This window comes from Chiloscyllium plagiosum, chromosome 16, assembly GCF_004010195.1.
Source record: "Chiloscyllium plagiosum isolate BGI_BamShark_2017 chromosome 16, ASM401019v2, whole genome shotgun sequence".
Taxonomy (NCBI): domain Eukaryota; kingdom Metazoa; phylum Chordata; class Chondrichthyes; order Orectolobiformes; family Hemiscylliidae; genus Chiloscyllium; species Chiloscyllium plagiosum.
In genome coordinates, this window is record NC_057725.1 from 42,085,219 (window position 1) to 42,105,994 (window position 20,776).

The 20,776-nt window shown below is 41.0% G+C and overlaps 1 protein-coding gene across 3 annotated transcripts in view; it reads right to left on the reverse strand.

Annotated features, from left to right (window-relative positions):
• Nucleotides 1–20,776, reverse strand: part of syt19 (synaptotagmin XIX) — a 77,802-nt gene that overhangs the window by 9,987 nt on the left and 47,039 nt on the right. For all 3 annotated transcript variants that reach the window (XM_043705926.1, XM_043705928.1, XM_043705927.1), the window contains one exon: nt 18,148–18,259. In XM_043705926.1, the coding sequence (XP_043561861.1) occupies nt 18,148–18,259 (112 nt within the window). The remainder of the gene's footprint in view (nt 1–18,147; nt 18,260–20,776) is intronic.

Below are 20,776 nucleotides of genomic sequence, written 5' to 3' on the forward strand. Positions count from 1 at the left end.
TGGGGTGGGGGAGTCCAGAACTAGGGGGCATAGGTTTAGGGTGAGAGGGGAAAGATATAAAAGAGACCTAAGGGGCAACTTTTTCCACTCAGAGGGTGGTACGTGTATAGAATGAGCTGCCAGTGGAAGTGGTGGAGGCTGGTACAATTGCAACATTTAAAAGGCATTTGGATGGGTATATGAATAGGAAGGGTTTGGAGGGATATGGACCGGATGCTGGCAGGTGGGACTAGGTTGGGTTGGGATATCTGGTCGGCATAGGCATGTTGGACCGAAGGGTTTGTTTCCATGCTGTACATCTCTATGACTCTAAAGTCTGCATGAATAGTGTAAATAATTAGTAAATATGACCAAATTTGTTCTATCAAAGGCACTCAGAATCCTGTCATTTTAGCAATGCACTGAGCATGGAGGAGGGGGGGTGGCAGCAGCAAGGAAAATCCAGATAATTGCTGTCTTGAACACTCCAATTTCTGGCTGTTTCCATGGCATTCCCACCAGAACAGGTCAGAAAAGCAAAGGAAAATCCTTTAACAGTCCCAAATCTGAGTTTTTGGTGTCACGTGTTTTCCCTTGACCTCGAGTATCAATAAACCCCTGTCTAAACCTACCATCATTCTTGGTAAATACCAATGTGAAATACTCATTAATGACCTCACACGCTTCCTTTGGCTTCACACATAAATTCCCTCCTTTGTCCTTGAACGGACTTACATTTTCCCTAGCTATCCATATGCTCCTATTATACATATAAAATGCCTTGGGATTTTCCTTATCCCTACTTGCCTATGACAGTCATGGCCCTTTCTAGCCCTCCTTATTTCTTTTTTTAACTTTTCTGCTTTCTTTATACTCCTTGAGGGACTTAATTAATTTGTTTCCGAAACCTTACATCTGCTTCCTTTTTCTTTTTAGCTAAACTTAAAAGACCTTCCTCATTGACCAAGACTCCCAAATCTAGCCAAATTATCTTTCATTCTCACAGGAACATGGTGGTCCTGAACTCTAATCAACTGGCTGTTTAAAGACTCCCACATGTCAAATGTGGATTTACCTTCAAACAGCTGCCCCCAATCCAGTGTTTCCAGTTTCAATCAAATACTGTTGTAATTAGCCTTCTCCCAGTTTAGCATTTTCATATAAGGCCCAGTCTTATCCTTATCCATAACTACCTTAAGACTTACAGAATTATGGTCCATGTTCCCAAAATGCTCCCCCACTGAAACTTCGATCTCCAGGCCAGGCTCATTACCTAATACAAGATCTAACACAGCCCCTTCCCTAGTTGGACTATCTACCTATTGTTTCAAGAATCCTCTCTGGGTGCACCTAACAAATTAGGATCCATCTAATCACATCTTATCTGTGGATAAAGAAACTAAATTAAAGTTTCAGTTAAAATTTGACTCCAATATGTTCCAAAGAAGAGTCGTATTGGAGTCAAAATGTTAACTCTGTTTCTCTCTCCACGGATGCCAGACTTGCTGAGTTTCTCCAGTACTCTGTTCCAAAATGAACATTTTCTGGGAAGTTCAATCCAGTTCCTAGTAGACATGGACCACAGCACAACTACATACAATTTAGAACAAAACTGGCGTTCTCACTGTGAGAAGTTGCTTGTGAAAATGTCAGATTACATAAGCAAGGATTAGATTTGAGGCACATTGTTTAGGTTATAGTAAAGTTTCGTTCCTCTGTTTTTAACCATACTACACCCAGCCAAGGAAGTATTGGCAGTTTCAACTGGCAAGTGATCCATTCCTAATGCTTGCATTCATTTACAAGCATATCAAAGAATGAAACAAAAGTCTATTAATCCAAGTAGATGTTGCAATTAACTCTCCTTGTGACTTCAGACATGGTTGGCAACTTACTCACTTTCTATCTGGGCAGCAGACTGATGGTTGTACACATGCAGTGGAAAGCAGATATTTATAAAGGTATGGTTTAATCTAAAATTAAAGTTAGCAGAATTGTAAAAGGCTTCAGCATTTTCCAACTGATCCAAACTTACCCAATTTCATCTCCAGCATTTGCATTGCCTTGCTTCTGACAAATTCACAAATTCCTCTATACTTTCTGAGATGTTTTTCACTCACCTAACCCCCCAAGCCCACATCTGTGGTTGTTGATGAACAAAGTCTGAAATTTGCTCATAGCCAGCATGAATTCCCACCTCCCCACTGTATAACATTTAAACAACAGTTTTGTTTTCACAAATCCAACTTAATCAACCCCCAACAACATTTTGAATACAGGTGGCCCCTGCGATCCGAAAGTAGAGCATTCCCAAGAAACCTTTCATAAGCCAAAAATGGCATAAGGTGAAAGTGCATGATTTATATGGGGAAAAATAATTGCCATTTTTCGTAAAAGCAAAAATCCTCTTCGGATTCATGAAAGCAGATACGAGTCTATGTCATTTGTAAAAGCGAAATTGTGAAAAGTGAACATTCGAAAAGCGGAGGATACCTGTATATTTTCCAGATGTCTATCAAACTGATATTGGAAAGAGTTTTGTTGTTGTAGTTGCCATGCTGTATGGATCTTAGTCTTGTTTATCCAAGAGTAAAGTAACTGGTTGATTAAATCTAAGAGGAACTAATTGGACTAAATTATCCAGTGTAACTTCAAATGATGGGAAGACGAGTTACATTTTAAGTGCATCATAAAATTGCACAATGCATCTGCTGAGGGAGAACGAGGCCTTGAAGAATATATTGTAATTGATTATTGAATTTCCAAAGCTGAAGTTATGTTCTCGCATTTTCTTATATTTAGATAACTTGTTACATTTGTTTCCAAATGCAGGAGATATGTTGGTTTTTCAAATGGATACAATTTCCTGAGAATTCAGTATATGAGATTTCCCAGGGACTTGTTCTCTGCACAGGAATTATCCTTCATTTTCATAGACTTCCCCAGCAGCAATATTCCAACTTAAATTGCCTTGTGTATTCTCTTGTCTCAGTATAATATTAATCCTGAATCGGTGATCATTATTGCAGTTAGATTATGCCACTTTTGGAGCTGCACGGTGGCTCAACGATTAGCACTGCAGCCTCACAGTGTAACAGACCCGGGTTGGATTCCAGCCTTGGGCAACTGTGTGTGTGGAATTTGCACATTCTCCCTGTGTCTGTGTGGGTTTCCTCCAGGTGCTCCAGTTTTCTGCCACAATCCAAAGATGTGCAAGTTAAATGGATTGGCCATGCTAGATTGTCTGTAATGTTCAGTGCGTTAGTCAGGGGAAATGTAGAGAATAAGGGAATGGGTCAGGGTGAGTTCCTCTTCGGAGGGTCAGTGTGGACTTGCTAGGCTGAAGGGCCTGTTTCCACACTGTAGGGATTCTAAGTTTTAAGCTATTCCTCATGGCATTACTCATGGAAAGTAATTGAGAAAACTACTGGTTTGACTAGTTTTAGGTCTTTGTCTTTTGGTTTATCATGATAGTGGTTAAAAAAAGGACTACTGATTTTCAAGTTCCATCATCTGATTAATACCTGGAACTTCCACAGACTGGAATGATTTTAAAAGAAAAAAACACTAACTTTGGAATGGCCATAACGATCACCTGAGTTAGCCAGCCTTTGTGAAATAAATGTAGAATGAAAAATATAATTTGAACTGAAGTTAACATTATCATCAAAAGCTACTGAAACAAAACCCACATCTTCTGATTTGATCTACATTTGTATGATAGGTTTCACATATAAGTCTGTAAGTTAGCTCACTGAGCTTGAAGGTTTGTTTTCAGACATTTCTTCACCATACTAGGTAACATCATCACTAGTGGTATTTCCCGCCTCTCTACTCATAAGTCTGGGTTTCTTAAGGTGGGTGATATCATTTCCGGTTCTTTTTTTTCAAGGGAAGGTAGATAGGATATAAGTCGATGTGTTTATTGATTGAGTTCTGGTTAGAATGCTATGCCTCTAAGAATTATCATGCATGTCTTTGTTTCGCCTGTCCTAGGATATGTGTGTTGTTCCAGTCAAAGTGGTGTCTTCTTTGTCTGTATGTATGGAAGCTAGTGATAGTGGGTCGTGTCTTTTGGTGGCCAGTTGGTGTTCATGAAATGTCTGAAAACAAACCTTACAGCTAACTTACAGATTTATCATCAACCTGAGCTACAAATCTTCTCCAAAATCGCTAGGTTTCACATATGTATTGGAGATTTAAAAAAAAAATCACCTGTCCTTATGAAGCTTGGAAACAATGAACTCAGACATTGGAATGCTCAAAGCAGCCGTATTTTGAGGAGCAGTTTTTGTTAGAATTGGGAAGGTGGATTTAGGGGGAACTGGCTGGATAAGGTGCTCTCTCTCTCTCTCTCAGCCTCTCCAAAGAAAAGGTTTAAAAAGAAACACTGGAACACCAAGAATTCAAAGTACAAATGAATAATTTGCTATGGCTGTGATACAAGATATCAATTAAACAATTGTGCTGTCAGGTTAAAAGCAAACATCTCTAGGTCACCATAATGACATAAGTTAAATATTTCACTCATCTTATTTAGAAAATGGATACACTTATTTTTCATCTTTGTACTTATGTGTATATGCTGGACATCACTTCCTTATTACTTTTCTTGAGGGATAGCAAATAATAAAATTGCTCTTTACTTCTCTCATAAAAACTTGGCTGCAATTTTCCCTTTTTGGGTCGAAGTATAGGGGATAAGTGTATTAAATGTTAATTAACTCACCAAGCCCACTGTGAAGAAAACCTGACCAATTGCATGCTAATCAGGTTGTTAGCTGCTAACAGTGAGCTTATGTGATTAACTTGGCCTATCTCAGTCCTCGATGGGGATGTCTGGGCTCTGCAGAAGCTGTCAGTCAATCAGAGGCCTGAAGCTACTGGGTTCTAAATTCCCACTCCTCAGGGGATCAGAGGGTGAAGCAGATAGGTTTCTTCCCTTTGCTTCTCATAAGATGGGGATCGTGGGGAGAGTCATGGAGGGTGTCGGAGGCAAGAGAGGGGAGTGATTTTTAGGGTTCACCTCTTTCCCCAATCCATGTCTTCAATGGTCAATTGCAGGCCCCTCCAATCCCCCAAAATGGCAAGCAAGTCTCCCAAGTTATGCAATTGGGAAACCAGCCACTCTTCTCTGGCTGGAAAGGCAAGAAATTGGGAAGTTGGTGAGTTCAAGCCCTGTGTTACCATAAAGTGAGCACTTAAGGGCTATAATTGGTGGCAGGTAAAGGAAGTCCCCAGTGAACTTTCTCACCCAGAACATAATTGGTGAAGTGGAAGGATAGGAGTGAATATCTATCCAGGGTCAACTTGCTCAATAACTTCCCCTCTCTCCACCTCTCTCTCTCTCACTCTCCTTATCCTGGAAGGAAAAATGCTGGACTTTGTAATTGGTTTCTTATTGTTTATGGTGAAGTAGTTAATAACATTTTAATTAGAGAGAGATATGGCTACATGTTGAAAATGACATCAATGTTTGTTGCAGCCAACTGAGAAAGTTGAAAAGAGAGGTTCCAATTCACCCCTCCTCACCTGGTTGTAAAATAGTTGAAGTTTTCCAGGATTGTTTCCATAGACAAATCTTTTGTTAGTAAGATAAATTATTCTCTGAAAAGCAATATAAGAATCTGTGGGTCTGTGGTATTAAAGTGCTAAGATGCCCTCATTTGATGTTCACTAATGGCTTCCATGGGATACGGACATACCACAAAAGATGGCATCTGGATGTACTTCTCACACATATAATATTCTATTGTTTTTCATCAACTTAGTATTCTGATGATGCTGAAAAACTTTCATTCAGATCATGTTAACAACTAACTTCCCAATACCACAGTATTAGTAAGAACAATGCACACATACAATCATAGCCCTGGGGATTGACATCTGTATCTATCGATGTTGGCATACTGCTCATAGATACACTCTAAATATCCCTTGATGTTTCTCTCCTTCTGCAGAAGAAAAATCATGTCCATTATACTGGGATGTGCCCAGAGCCTGACCTCATTTGAGGAGCAGGCCACTGAGCTGGCAGGCGACATGCCTGTGCAGAAAGGTATGTGGATATCTTATGGCCATCTAGTCAGAAAGCTTCCAACTGACACTCCCAACGACACACCCAGTACAAACTTTTTAGTGAAATCTTGGGTAAGGGTGGCAGCTCATAACGCTGACAAATTGCTACACTTTCCTACGCAGCTTCTGGATACTACTCCAAAGCAGGAACATCAAAAAAAAAGCCCTGACTCTCAGGTCCTCCACTAGCAGCCCCTCGACTATATCTATGAGAAGGAACACTCTCAAGCCTCCGAGGATGAACCATCTAGGCCTTCTTTCCCACTGTCCAGCAACACAGAGAGTTCACCTCTAGACTGAGTACATTAATATGTCCCTTTATCATGAGCACTGCACTAATCTGAGCCCACAGCTCAATGAAGATATTCCTGAGGTTTCTGACACACTCCTGACTGCTGCACACCAGGCCCCCATTATAAATGATTAATTGGTGGAGATGCAGAGACATGCAGGGGAACATCATGTAGAGATACCATGCACTCACTGGAGCAAAGGGCATGGAAATCTGTCCAAGTTCTGTCTGATATCATTTCTCCAGAATGACTGAGCATCGCTCCCTCCATGGAACTGGGTGGCAGCTCTGTGGAGTGCCAAGTCCAATCAGTATGTCAGATTTTCACTGGAACCTTCACGACATCACTCAAGACTTGAAACTATTTATTGACTGGCTCATGACAGGAGGTCGAGGGACCGTGACCTTCTTTTTGGAGCCCTATACTCTCAAGAGGTGAGGGAGGTGGCATTGCACAGATGCCAGGAGTGAAAAACAGGCATCCAGGGATTGACATCTCAGCACAGGTGTCCTCCTTCTGGCATCCAGATACCCTTGCCAGCTCAGGGCAAGAAGGTTACACCTTCACATCTAGTGCCAGAGCCCCTTTGGCCCTGAAACCCCAGGGTCATCTAAGACAAGGAGGAATTGTTCTGTCAAGGGGTAGAGAATCTGTGGCATTCTTAGCCAAAGAGGGTTATCGAGGCTTTAAAGTATATTCAAAGTGGAGACAGACAGATTTTTAATAAGTCAGGAGAATCAAAGGTTGTGGGGAAAAGCCAGGAAATTAGATTTGAGGATTATCAGATCAGCCATCAGCCTTATTGAATGGCAGAGATGGGCTGATGGGCAACTTCTGCATGACATCATTTGGTCTTTGCTAAGGCAAGCCACAAAGTGGTCAGCAAGCTTCCTCAAGGTCAGCTGTGCTGCCAGGGTGGCACCAAGATGTAATAGTAGGAAAAGAAGATTAAACAACATTGATATCACTTTAAGCTCACAGGTATCAACCTTCTATACATCATTATGCTTGACACAAATTCAGCAGTTTGTGACATTTTGTACACTATCAGTCCTTTGTCTCTTTAAAATCTGATAAGGCGTCTGACCATTCATTTGTTTTTCTTGTAGACTACCTTGCGAGGTACTGACCATCATACACAATCCCATGCACTTCCTGTGGAGCAGTGCAAACCTGTTGAGGCTATGAGTCTCTGTTGTTCTGTGAGAAGACTGTAACCTCTGGAAAGTGGGAAGACAACTTAATTGTTTGGGAATCAATCAGCATGGATTAATCCCTCTGTTAATGCCCCTTAATTTAAGTTAATTATATTAATACAATGTTAAGTTAATGGCCAGCCATGTATCTTAATGTTTTAAAGGCATAAAGCAAGCATTCTCTTGAGGGCAGGAACATCTTTTCACTATAATTTGTTCATAATTCTGATTGTCTACATACACAAATGCGAAAGGGATTCTTGTGGCATAGTTGCACTCTCCATACCTCTGGACTAGGAGGTCTGTGTATAAGTCCCACCAGCCACAGAAATATGTCACACAACATGTCTGAACAAGTTGATTAAAATATTTTATGTTAGTGTAAGGTAATTCTCCCTCAAATCTGCTATCAGGTTGTCTCGGGCTTGTCTGCCTCAATTCAGCATGGCCCTGGCCTCTTCAACATCCTTATCAGCAACATTGACTCCTTCAACATCGCCATCTGACTCAACTTCTTCTTTCTCTCAGAAGACTGGTCCACCTCCCCCTCTTCTTAGTTATCACTCCCTTTGTGGAGTTGGGTTGTGGACAGTGCAGCAAACAATCGCTATTCTGGAGACTTTGACGTGTCAGAGAGATCCTCCTGACTGGTCCAGGATGAAGTACATCTTCAGAAGACCAACTGACTGCTCAGTGATGATCCTGGGTAATGATCCCTTGTACCTAAGATGGCTATAAATCTGATGGCCCGGTAACTTGGCTCACTAATGCACTGGGCATCTGTGAAATCTTGAATGTACTTGTGAGCTGCTAACTAGAAGATGCTAAACACAGGGATCTGAGGTTTTAAAGGAGCTGGTGGTAAGGAAGCTCAATGTTGCTGTGACCTTCATCTCCTCAGGCACACCACTGTCTCTCAAGTGGTATAGCTGCTGATCTGCCTATAGAACGTGGCAGATGTAGGTGATGGTGTTTCCGATCATATGGCAATATCTCCAGCTTTCACTCATCTTCAGGTACACACTTTCTCAGTACACTGCTTGATGGCAGTGAAGGCATTGGTACCCCTCTTCATGTGCTGCTCATTCATCCATAGCCTCATGTCTCAGATTCTGTTGGCATTCCGCTTACATCGCCACCTTCTTCACCTCAGCAGTACCAGCACAGCTGCTGGGTTAAGCTGGTCAAACCTCTGTGAAGTACTGAACTGTGAGGAAGTATCTGGAATGAGATGTTTATTTTCTATTTGAGATCTTGAAATAGTTAAGCTACCCTTTGGGCCCTTATGTATTGCTCATGTATTGCCCTACAGCCACATTTATATGATGAGGTCCATTCGGAATGACCCATGACTGTTTTCCTCTTCTTGTTTTTGCCAAGTGCAAAATCTTGCTAGCCTAATTTTTTCCATACAAGAAACAATTAGCTCAATCTGCCTCTTGGTTTCCTTCATCTTATCCCCTGATGTTCAGCCCTATAACACTGGAATCTACAGCCTGCATAACAGTTTCATCACCATGTCCTTAACTTTCAGATACATGGGTTGATGAATGCTGCTGCGTGGCTGCACATGGTATAACCAATAGTCATAGGTGCTCTTCATCTCAGAATTAAATAAACTATCGAACATGGTTGAGATATTGGTGTTAGGAGTTGATACAGCATATTGCCCCATCACTGTGACTCTCCCTTCTATATTCCAATTTTCACACTCCGTTTCTCACAATCCTTCCAATAGCCCTGACAACCATGTCTTTTAAGTTCCATTCTCTAATGATTCTTTCAACCGAATGCACTTTTATCTGAACATTTTGAGTTGAGTTCCCTTTTGAGTTGTGCTCCGTTTGCTGGAGACAGTTAGTGTGCCTGCCTCACTTGAGCAGATTTGTTAACCAAATCAGGCTTCACCCCTTGTTCTGTAAGTATTTGTGCAAATAAACACCTTGGTTATAATGTAACCAAGTTACTGAAGAATTTTGTACACAACAGAGCTTGAAGAAAGAAATATACCCCACCAAGTACACATTTTGTCTAGTTAGCTCTGTGAACACTTGTGTTTCCTATTTTGTCTTGACCAGATTGCACCAGTGATAATAACACAACAAGCTAAGGTGATCATTAGGTGTATTTGCTGTACAGAAGGACTGCAACCATCAAGGTCAGGGAAACCGACCTGCCTGAAAGGCTCAGAGAATATAATACCAAATATTTAACCCACTTTTGAGAAACTGAACTTTTGCCTTTCCCTCAATTTAGTTCCCTGCTACCTGTCCTTCTGAAACCTCCGGGTGGATCCGCATGTGTCTGAGCATTGACTTTAGTTGTTCTTCGTTCTCTTTTACTTGTTTCTTTCATTTTCCTCACTCTTTCAGGATAACATACAATTTTAAGAATGAAAGTCAACCTGATCCATGGCTATGCAAATGCTACTCACCCCCAGTTTGATCATTAGTTCCCCATATTTAGTTTGCAAGTAAGTAACATTCATGAAGTGATGTAGCTTCCTTGCTTAAAGTCTACATCACTGCATTAACTGATTGTTGAGGGGTTTGTTCTCATATAATGAAAATAGCAAAACCATTAACATAAAAGCTAGGAGCTGGAGTAGGCAATTCAGCCTCTTGGGCCTGCTCCACCATTTGATATGATCATGGCTGATCTCATCTTGGCCTCAACTCCACTTTCCTGCCTGTTCTCCATAACCCTTCAATCCATTTCTAATGAAAAATCTGTTAATCTCCTCCTCAAATGTACTCAATGTCCCAGCACACACTGTACTCTGGAGTACTAAATTTCTCAGATTCACAACCATTTCAGAGAAGTAATTTCTCTTCATCTCTGTTCTGATAACAATTTCAATTATACAACACTGATTAATCTAGCTTCTCTTTGGGTGTGTGAATAATTCTAGCATTACTGGTATGATAGTGTTCACTAATAAGAATTATTTTGTGTGAGTTCACAATGAAGGACTCTCCTTCCTCAGCCTTTCCTTCACCTTGAGGTGTGATGACTCTCTGATTAAACCACCACCAGTCATCTCTCTCTAATGATAGAGCAGCCCTATGGTCCAGTAGGACTAAGGTGATTTTACCTTTCTATTTTATATATGAATCTAGCTGTTAGACATGCTATTCCTCCCTCCTTGCCCTCCTTACCTGATCAGGGGTTTTTTATATGTAATTTGGTGTGATTGTTACACTGTTCCCTACAGAAACACTAAACTTGAACAATACCAATATCTTTGTTAGGCCATCAATCTTCCTCAAAGCGATTCACAATGTGTGCTAAGATTCCATATTCAGATCTCATTTGTTAATCAGCATTCAGGCATAGGCGCCAGTGCTCCACACAGGAATAATGAAACAATACAGTAAAGCAGGAGAACAATTAGCTCTATTGTCAATGAGCATTTAATCTGATAATGATTTAAATTATGTTTAACAAATTTCCTCAGATTTTGATACGAGGTCACAGGAAATTCTACTTTCACAAATTTCTTCTGCCTCTCTGCTGTTCCTTGATTTTATTTCCTTTTTCACATTAGCATTTTATTATCCATTAATTTATCACTTTTGTGTTGCTTTGGGCTAATGTCTCATCTATCAATTATGAATGGGAAGAATTTCAGTCTCTTGATTCTTGAGTTAATATGGTAGAATTCCCAAAGTGCTTCAATAGTTATGGTTCTGTTTATCATGTGAACAAAGGTCAAAATATCAGGAAATCAAGAGTAGGCCTGATTCTCACACACAATTCTCAACATATATTTGTTTCTGGCAAAGTACTTTTTCCTGAGAATTCTGTCATGCACATGAGCCTTATTAAGATGTACCAAACAATTTTAAGATATTTAAACTGAATGAAGGTGTACATGCTTGCTTCAAACACATGGGAATAATGCTGTTTGATTAATTTTGAGTCTAATGAAAACTTCCTGTGTAATAGATGTCTTAAGGGGTAGATTTTTGTTTTTTTTTTAAAATTCTATTGTTTACAGTATATTTTTAGCATTGAGTGTTTCATTAAGATTTTTTGTCAATTTAATTAAAATAATAAGAAATTTGTTTATATTTCATTGTTTATTTTGCTACAACTGTAAATTAGGTCCAATGCCAAACTAATAAAAGCCTATTGTCTGCTAAACCATTAATATTTAGAAAACATTACATTTTAAATAGATGGCTACAGCACAGATAAAGCCTATTTTGCCTATAGGGTTGAATCTTATGGATTTTTGTTTAAGTCTCAGTTTCACCATGCTTTACGGAAGGTTTCTCCTCACGAGGCCTAGTGAGAATTTTTCCCAATACCTTACGAACCTAGTCTCATTAACTACTATCCTGCTCTAATAGCACCCTTCTCCCCAGATTCTAGCTCCTTTCTACCATTCGCTGTTCCCAGAAATCTGACCAATATTTGGACATCCCCCAAAAGATCAGCATCTCTGGTGTCCATGCCATCTTTAAAAGGCTTCCGTGCCCCCAGACATATGTTGGCAATTGGTGTTCACCAACAAAGTAATAGCACAGCAGCTACACAGCTCATGGCGTCCATAACACTCCCTTGCACATACAACCCCATTCTCACCCTTGTCACTGTTTACCCACAAGCCCTATAATTTACCTGTCCTTAGCTACATCCCATCTAAACACCCTCACGCAGCCACTGCGACTTTGTCTCCAATGCCCACTGGAGACCTCCAGCTTGTAATTGTTCAGGAGGGGATCATATTAGCAATTAGACAAAGACAATTGTGAGCTTTGATTTGCAGTGAGCAAAAGCAATGACAAACAAAACCAACAGAAGCTGCAGTTAAGTCCCATGATACAAACCAAATGCCATGCTGACCAACAGCTATTTTACAGTTCACAATTGCTGCACCCAGCTGCCATGTACTGGAACCGAGTGTTAAACAGGTCCTGTCAGGTTTGTAAACCCTGATACATCTGAACTCTGTCATGGACAAGGACCCTTAGTGTCTTCATCCTCCTCCTTAAAGATTGCTCCCATTCTCAAACTGTATCACATCACCTCGTTGTCTGCTCCAATTGTGCAGAGCATAGCATACCAGGATGATGTGGCACCCTCTCTCCAGGCTGTAATGGAGGGACATCCCCAGCATCAAGGCACTGACCCACCTTTGACTGGCTGTGATGGGCTGGACATGTCGTCTGCATGACCAACACAAGGCTCCCTAAGCAGGCACTTTACTCCCAGCTCTGAAATGGCAGTTGAGTCCCTGATGGACAGAGTAAGCTATCAGAGATACCCTCAAGGCTTCACTGGCAAAGTGCAGCATTCCGACAGACACCTGGGAATCACTGGTGCAACACTGTCCAGAGTGGAGAAGGAGCATCTGGGCAGGCATCAGCACCTTGAGACTTGCCATTGGGAAAAAGTGGAAGCCAAGTGAAAACAGTGCAAGGAACCCCCTCCACCCCTTCTCACAATCACCTTCTGTCCCAAATGCAACAGAGCCTGCAATTGTCACATCAGTCTGCATAGCCACCTACAGACTCACCCTGAGAGTGGAAGAAAGCCATTCTTGTCTGCAAGGGACCGCTAATGAATGAATGAACTATGCCTTGGCATTTAAGGTGCTCATCCAGGTGCTTCTTAAATGTTGCAAAAGTGCTTTCCACCCCCACGCTCACAGGCAGCACATTCTATAGTTCTACCACCCTCTGAGTAGAAATCTGTTTTCTCAGATCTCTTCTAAACCACTTGTTCCTCACCTTAAATGTGTGCCCTCTGATCTTTGACATATCTGCCATGAGGAAAAGATGCTCGCAATCTACTCTGTCTATGCCTCTCATAATTTTGTACACCTCAGTCAGATCCCCCCCTCAGACTCATCTGCTCTAAGGAAAACAAACCCAGTATATCCGGTCTTTCCTCATAACTGAGACTTTTCATCCCAGGCAACATCCTAGTGAATCTCCACTGCACCCTCACCAGCACATCTTTCTGGTAGTGTGGTTATTACGACTGCTCGCTGTATTCCATTTGTGGCTTAACCAATGTTTAAAATCATTTATAAAATTGTACCAAGACTTCCCTACTCCTACGTTCTACAACCGGCTCAAGGCGGCACCCATCCTGTATGCCGACTTCGCTACCCTGTCTACCTGTGCTGATATCTTCAGGGGTCTGTAAACTTGTATACCAAAGTCCCCTTGTTCTTCAGTAGGGACCTAACATTCATTGTATATCTCCTTCCCTTCTTTGACCTCCCAAAATCTTGCACTTATTAGGATTAAACACCATTACTCTGCCTAGTTTACCAGCTGCTCAAAATCAGACCTTCCTTCTTAATATCAACAACACCCTTAATTTTCATGTCATCTGCAAACTTACAATTTAAAATAGAACAAACTATTGACTCCCCACCCCACCCCAGACTTCACTTACTACTGAATGAAATCCCTCCATCTCCTGCCCCCATGGTTGAACCCTCTGCCACCCTCACAAGCTAAACCTGCTTTATATGTTCTCCAGTCTTTACTGTCTGCACTCCCCACCGCCCTCCCCAGCTCACTGGAGGCAAGCTCATTGTAGAACCACACAATCATACACTATAGGAGAGATGCTTTGGCCCATCAAGTCTGTATTGCCAAAGCTACACTGAATCTACGCTATTCCCACCTTCCTACACTAGTCTCATGGCCTTGAATGTTATGATGTTTCAACAGCTGATCCAATTACTTTTTAAAGGTTGTGAAATTACCTAACTCAACAACCCTTCCTAACAGTGCATTCCAATGATCTTCTGGGTGGAAAAGCTTTCCCTCAAATCCCTTCTAAATCTCCTGCCATTCTCCTTAAAACTATGCCCCCTCATTATTAACTTTCAAATAAAGGCAACAACTGTTTTCTATCCACCTTTTCCATGCCCCTTATAATCTTATACATCTCAGCTGGGTTCCCTCTCATCCTTCTCTGCTCCAAAGAAAACAACCTGAGCTTATCCAGTTTCTTTTCATTGATAAAATGGTCCATACCAGGCAACATCCTGGTGAATCTCCTCTGATTCCCCTCATGTACAATCACATCCTTCCTACAGTGCGATGACCAGAACTGTAAACAGAATTCCAGCTATGGTCTAACCAAAGTTCTATACAGCTCCAACATAATCTCCCTGCTCTTATAATCTGTGCCTCAACTGATGAAGTCCATTCCCTCTCAACTACCCAATTAACCTGTCCTGCTGCCTTCAGGGATTTGTGGGCAAGAACTTCAAGATCCTTCTGTTCCTCTGAGCTTCCTAGTGTCCTTCTATTCATTGAGCTTACTTTCTGGTGGAAACCAATGAGACGCTGGACTCAATAAAACCCAAATACATGTGAGAAAGTTCAAACGCTGGATTTCTATGACTTTCTGAGCAAGCCTGTGGATCAGGTAAGTAAAAGTTCAACCCAGTATTTCATGGTTGAAGTGGTACAAGAAAAGGGGGCATGCAGGAGAGTTTAGCAGATATCAAAGCAACCAAACAGCTCTTGTTATGCAGGAATTGTGTCTGTACTGCTTTAATCTGGAACATTCTCTGCATTTCTGAGTCAGAAGAATACTTTGAATAAAACTGTCACATCTGCTATAGCAGTCTTGACCAATAAGCTGCCTAATTTGGTGACGGGTAATACAGTCCACTGGCCTTTGTTCAAAATACAGGAAAGTGTAACTGGAAGATCTTGTAGGATCTATTGCTCTAATCCACAATCACTTCTCTCCTGTGTCGTGAGCCTAACAGCAGCAAATACAGGTAGGATTCCATCAATGACTGGAGGAGCAGTGGCAATGCAACATGAGTGGCTTCACTCAGCCCAGGACCTAGATTCACAGCTGTGAGTCTGCTGGTCAGAGCTGGACAGGGTTTCAGGGAGACACTATCTTGGCGAGAAGAGGATTAAGAGTCATGGAGTGAGTGGTGGTGGAATAGAGAATTGTGCTGAAGTCTCAGGAAAGGGAATGTGAGAGAGGCCACTCCTGCTAGGGAGGGCAGGAGGAGATGTGGAGGACACGAGCAGCTATAGAGTCATAGGGATGTACAGCACGGAAACAGACCCTTTGGTACAACTTGTCCATGCCGACCAGATATCCTAACCTGATCTAGTCCCCTTTGCCAGCATCTGGCCCATATCCCTCTAAACCCTTCCTCTTCATATGCCCATCCAGATGCCTTTTAAATGTTCCTCTGGCAGCTCATTCCTTACACGCACCATCCTCTGTGGAAAATTTTGCCCCTCAGTACCCTTTTAAATTTTGCCCCTCTCACCTTAAACCTATGCCCTCTAGTTCTGGACTCCCCCACACCAGAGAAAAGACCTTGTCTATTTACCCTACCCATGCCCCTCATGATTTTAAAAACCTCTACAAAGGTAACCCCTCAGCCTCCAATGCTCCAGAGAAAATAGTCCCAACCTACTCGGCCTCTCCCTAAAGCTCAAACCCACAAACCCTGGCAATAGCCTTATAAATCTTTTCTGAACCCTTTCAAGTTTTATAACATTCTTCCAATAGGAGGGAGACCAGAATTACGCACAATATTCCAAAAGTGGCCTAACCAACATCCTGTACAGCCAAAGCATAACCTCCTTATTCCTATAGTCAGTGCTCTGACAAATAAAGAAAACATGCCAAATGCCTTCTTCATTGTTCTATCTACCTGACACTCCACTTTCAAGGAGCTATGAACCTGTACTCCAAGGTCCTGTTAGTTCAGCAACACTCCCTAGTACCTTACCATTAAGTGTATAAGTCCTTCTAAGATTTGCTTTCCCTAAATGCAGCACCTAATTAATTTATCTAAATTAAACTCCATCTGCCACTCCTCAGCCCATTGGCCCATCTGATCAAAATCCTGTTGTAATCTGAGGTAACCTTCTTTGCTCACCTTGACATCACCAATTTTGGTGTCATCTGCAAACTTACTAACTATACTTCCTATTTTCACATCCAAATCATTTATGTAAATGACAAAAAGTAGAGGACCCACCACTGATCCTTGTGGCACTGCACTGGTCACAGGCCTCCAGTCTGAATGGCAACCCTCCACCACCACCCTCTGTCTTCTACCTCTGAGCCAGTTCTATATCCAAATGGCTAGTTTTCCCTGTATTCCATGTGATCTAATCTTGCTAACCAGTCTACCATGAGGAAGCTTGTTAAGTGCCTTACTGAAGTCCAAAGAGATCACATCCAGCTTTGCTACTTCTTCAAAAAACTCAATCAAGTTTGTGAGACATGATTTCCCATGCACAAAGCCATTGTTGACTATCCCTAATCAGTCCTTGCCTTTTCAAATACATGTAAATCCTGTCCTTCAGGATTCCTTCCAACAACTTACCACCTTTCTTAAATAGCGTCATAGCAACAAAAACATTTATGCTGTGACAAACTGTAGCTTTCTGAAATTTGCTGATCAGCACCCTGAGTGAAAAAAAATTCAAATATGACCTTTCCCACCAAACTCATGCATAAAGATTGGACACCTCTGTGCTTCAGGACATTGCAGCTATAAAGTTGGCATTTAATTGGTAGTGAATGTACCAAATCCTGTACCTTTAATGTTCTACCTCCATCTAGGTAAGTGTAAAGATGAACTGCAAATGCAGTCTCACCATTGCCCAAAAATGTATCCAACAGCTATCTCATATACTGTATCAGGCAGCCGAGCTAATATCCACAACAACAAAAACAAATTGCTGAAAATATCAAACAGATCTTGCAGCATCTGTGGAGAGAAAGCAGAGTTAACATTTTGGATCCAGTGACACTTCTCCAGAGTGCAGCTAATATCCAGCCAGGAGATTCTTACTTCACCTCCGCCAGCACCACATTCCCTTCCCTTACTGTCACTTCCCCAGTGCAACAATGTCCAGTTTGTTCACTACTTTCAACAGAATGTGTTGAGCTGGTGTTTGTCAAGGTTCGTGAAAGAAATTCAGAATTCAGCAAGAGCCAATTTCCTTCCCTAAGGGGAATTAGCGGCCCACATAGATTCTTAGGACAATCCTTTGTCACTGACACTAGCTTTTCATTTATTTTCTTTTACTTAAATTAACTAAATTTCAATTCTCTAAAAGCTTAGTGGGATTTGACATTTGTGCCTACATCATTAGTGAAGGCCTCCTACTACTCTATTAGGAGAACCCTATGTGTCTGTACCCCTGTAACTACTGATAAAATAACTAGATGGCATCCAAGGTTATCTTTAATTATTTGCCATCAACCTTTCAGTGGAACATCATATATTTTCTGAAGTGACATCTTAACTGCAAGAGCCAAAATCAGGAACTTACTGATCAGATCATAACATTCTAATCCTATCTTTATTTGCTTCTATGATTCTATGGCATGGAAACGTCAATACATGAGCACAAATATCTCTCATTCAAAGTGAATGTTTAACAATTCAGGCTTCAATGCCCATTACAAAAACATCAGTATTATAAGATCATTAAAGATATGATAACTGAAGAGGTAAAGAGTTTACTGAATTCATACTTAAATGAAAACATTTTTCTTAAATCTTTTATCATTAGGTATCATCCACAAATGGCCAAGGAACAACATTATGTAAATGACATAGCCTTTAATACCTATATCTGGACCAGTGTTCAAGCAGCCAGTTTTCACCTTCAGCAAGACAACTTCCAATTTCCGGGCTGTTGGAAGATATTTAAGAGACAGAAACATTTCCCCAATGACCTCCTGAAGGAAGCAAAAAACAAGTAAAATTACAGTAGGACTGAAGCTATTACGTCAAAAATGCTATATAAATATAAGTAATGTTCTTGTTGTTGCTGTTTGCATGCAGTTCACCTTTTGTCAATCTTAAGCAATTAAAGAATCTGGTGGTCTGTAGTGATGTTGCCCAGACATCTGTGATTGATTGATGTGCTTTATATATATTGACTTACACTTCGGGCTATAGGCATGTTTCAAAGTTGCTGATTGTCTGAAACTTGGAAACATTGTAAATTGTGAGTACTGAGTGGAACTTCAGAAGGACATGGAATGATTGGTGGAATGGGCAGACTGGTCGCAGATGAATTTCAGAGTGGAAAACTGTGAAGTGATTTATTTTGGTAGGGAGAACATGGAGAGACGAAACAAAATAAAATACATTATTCTAAATGGGATAGATGCATAAGTCACTAAAGGAGACAGGATTAGTTGAGAGAGCAGTTAATAAAACAAATAGTATCATATGGGTTTTATTAAGAGGGGCACAGAGTATGGCAACAAAGATGTTATGTTGAATGTGTATACCAGATCCTTTTACATTTAATTCTAGACATTGCCATTTGAGAAGGATGTGGAGGCATTGGATAAAGTGCAGAAAAGATTCACAAGAATGGTTCCAAGTATGAGAAACTTCACTTATAAAGATAAATTGAAGCATTCAGTTCTGGCCTCCCTGCTATATGAAGGATATTGTGAAACTCAAAAGAGATCAGAAAGGATTTACAAAGATGTTGCCAGGGTTGGAAGGTTTCAGCTATAGGCAGAGACTGAATAGGCTGGGGATGTTTTCCCGAGAGGGTCAGAGGCTGAGGGGTGACCGTATAGAAGTTTATAAAATCATGAAGGGCATGGACAGAGTGAACAGCCAAGGTCTTTTCCCTAAGCTAGTGGCATCCAAAAGTAGAGTGCATAAGTTTAAGGTGAGAGGTGAAAGATTTAAAAGGGCAACTTTTTCATGCAGAGGATGGTGCATGTATGGAATGAGCTGCCAGAAGAAGTGGTAGAGACTGGTAGAATTACAATGTTTAAAAGGCATCTTGATGGTTCTATGTATAGGAGAGGTGAAGAGGGATATGGGGCAAATGCTGGCAAATAGGACTAGATTATTTTAGGATATCTGGTCGGCATGGACAAGTTGGACCAATTGGTTTGTTTCTATGCTGGACATGTTTATGACTCTAAGTTAGGGTTGCTTTTCTTGAAGAAGAGAAGGTTGAGAGGAGATTTGATTGTGGTATTCAAAATCATGAGGACAGATTAAATAGGGAGAAATTGCTACCATTCATGAAAAGTGCCAAGAATGACAAAACACTGACTGAAAATAAACAGTAAAAGCAAGACAAGAAAAAACCCTTTTCATGCAGTGAATGATGAAGATGTGGAATTCACTGCCCATAATTGTGGTAGAAGCAAGTGCAACTGAAACATTTAAAAATGACTTAGATGGTTACCTGAAAAGTGCAGTGTTACAGGCTGAAAGCAGGACTATGACATTTAATGAACTGTGCATTTGGAGAGCTAGCACTAACACAATGGGCCAAATGGCCTCCTCCTGCACTGTAGCAATTCTATGATTCTGATGGTGTGCAAGCCGTGTCTTCATGTTACAATGTAGGGTCTTCAATAACTTCTTTCTAGCTTGTTAGCTCGAAGGACTGAAATCACACTAATTTACTTTATAGTGCAGTGGCCTTTCTAATGCTGTTTTTGGTCATGTGAGGTCTTACCACTAATTTACATGAAGCTTATAAATGTATTTACTACCTTTAACTTGCTGTGGGTTACTGATTTTCCACTCCTTATAGTATGCAAGTCATATGAATAACTGAATAACAGCTATCCCATTTTGGATTTTGTTACAACCAAGCGAAGGGGGGGGGCATGGCTCTTCTCTTTTTTAAACTCCTGTTGATAGTTGCAACAAATATAATTTTATTTTCCTTTTTAGCCCATCGCTACCACTCTTCAATTAAATATAGTTAGCAAGATTAAAATCAAAGAGAAACAGTTCTATTTTTTGAGTGAAAGAGCGTGACTTTTTATTACTAAAAAAACCATCAAATGCATACACATTGTAACATACGTATTGAGTTTACAGAGAAGTGAAGAGGGCAGTATCTGATACAAACAGAAAAAAAGGTTGTTACAATTTAATTTTGTACAATTTTTTGATTGTGAGGGTGAAACCAGAGTCTCAACTGTTTCGCGGTCATCCTATTTTCTCAGCAGTTGCAAAGTTAGCAGATATCCTTGATTAGGTAAAAACAATGACTGCAGATGCTGGAAACCAGATTCTGGATTAGTGGTGCTGGAAGAGCACAGCAGTTCAGGCAGCATCCATGGAGCTCCGAAATCGACTTTTTGGGCAAAAGCCCTTCATCAGGAATAAAGGCAGTGAGCCTGAAGCGTGGAGGGATAGGCTCGAGGAGGGTGGGGGGTGGGGAGAAAGTAGCATAGAGTACAATGGGTGAGTGGGGGAGG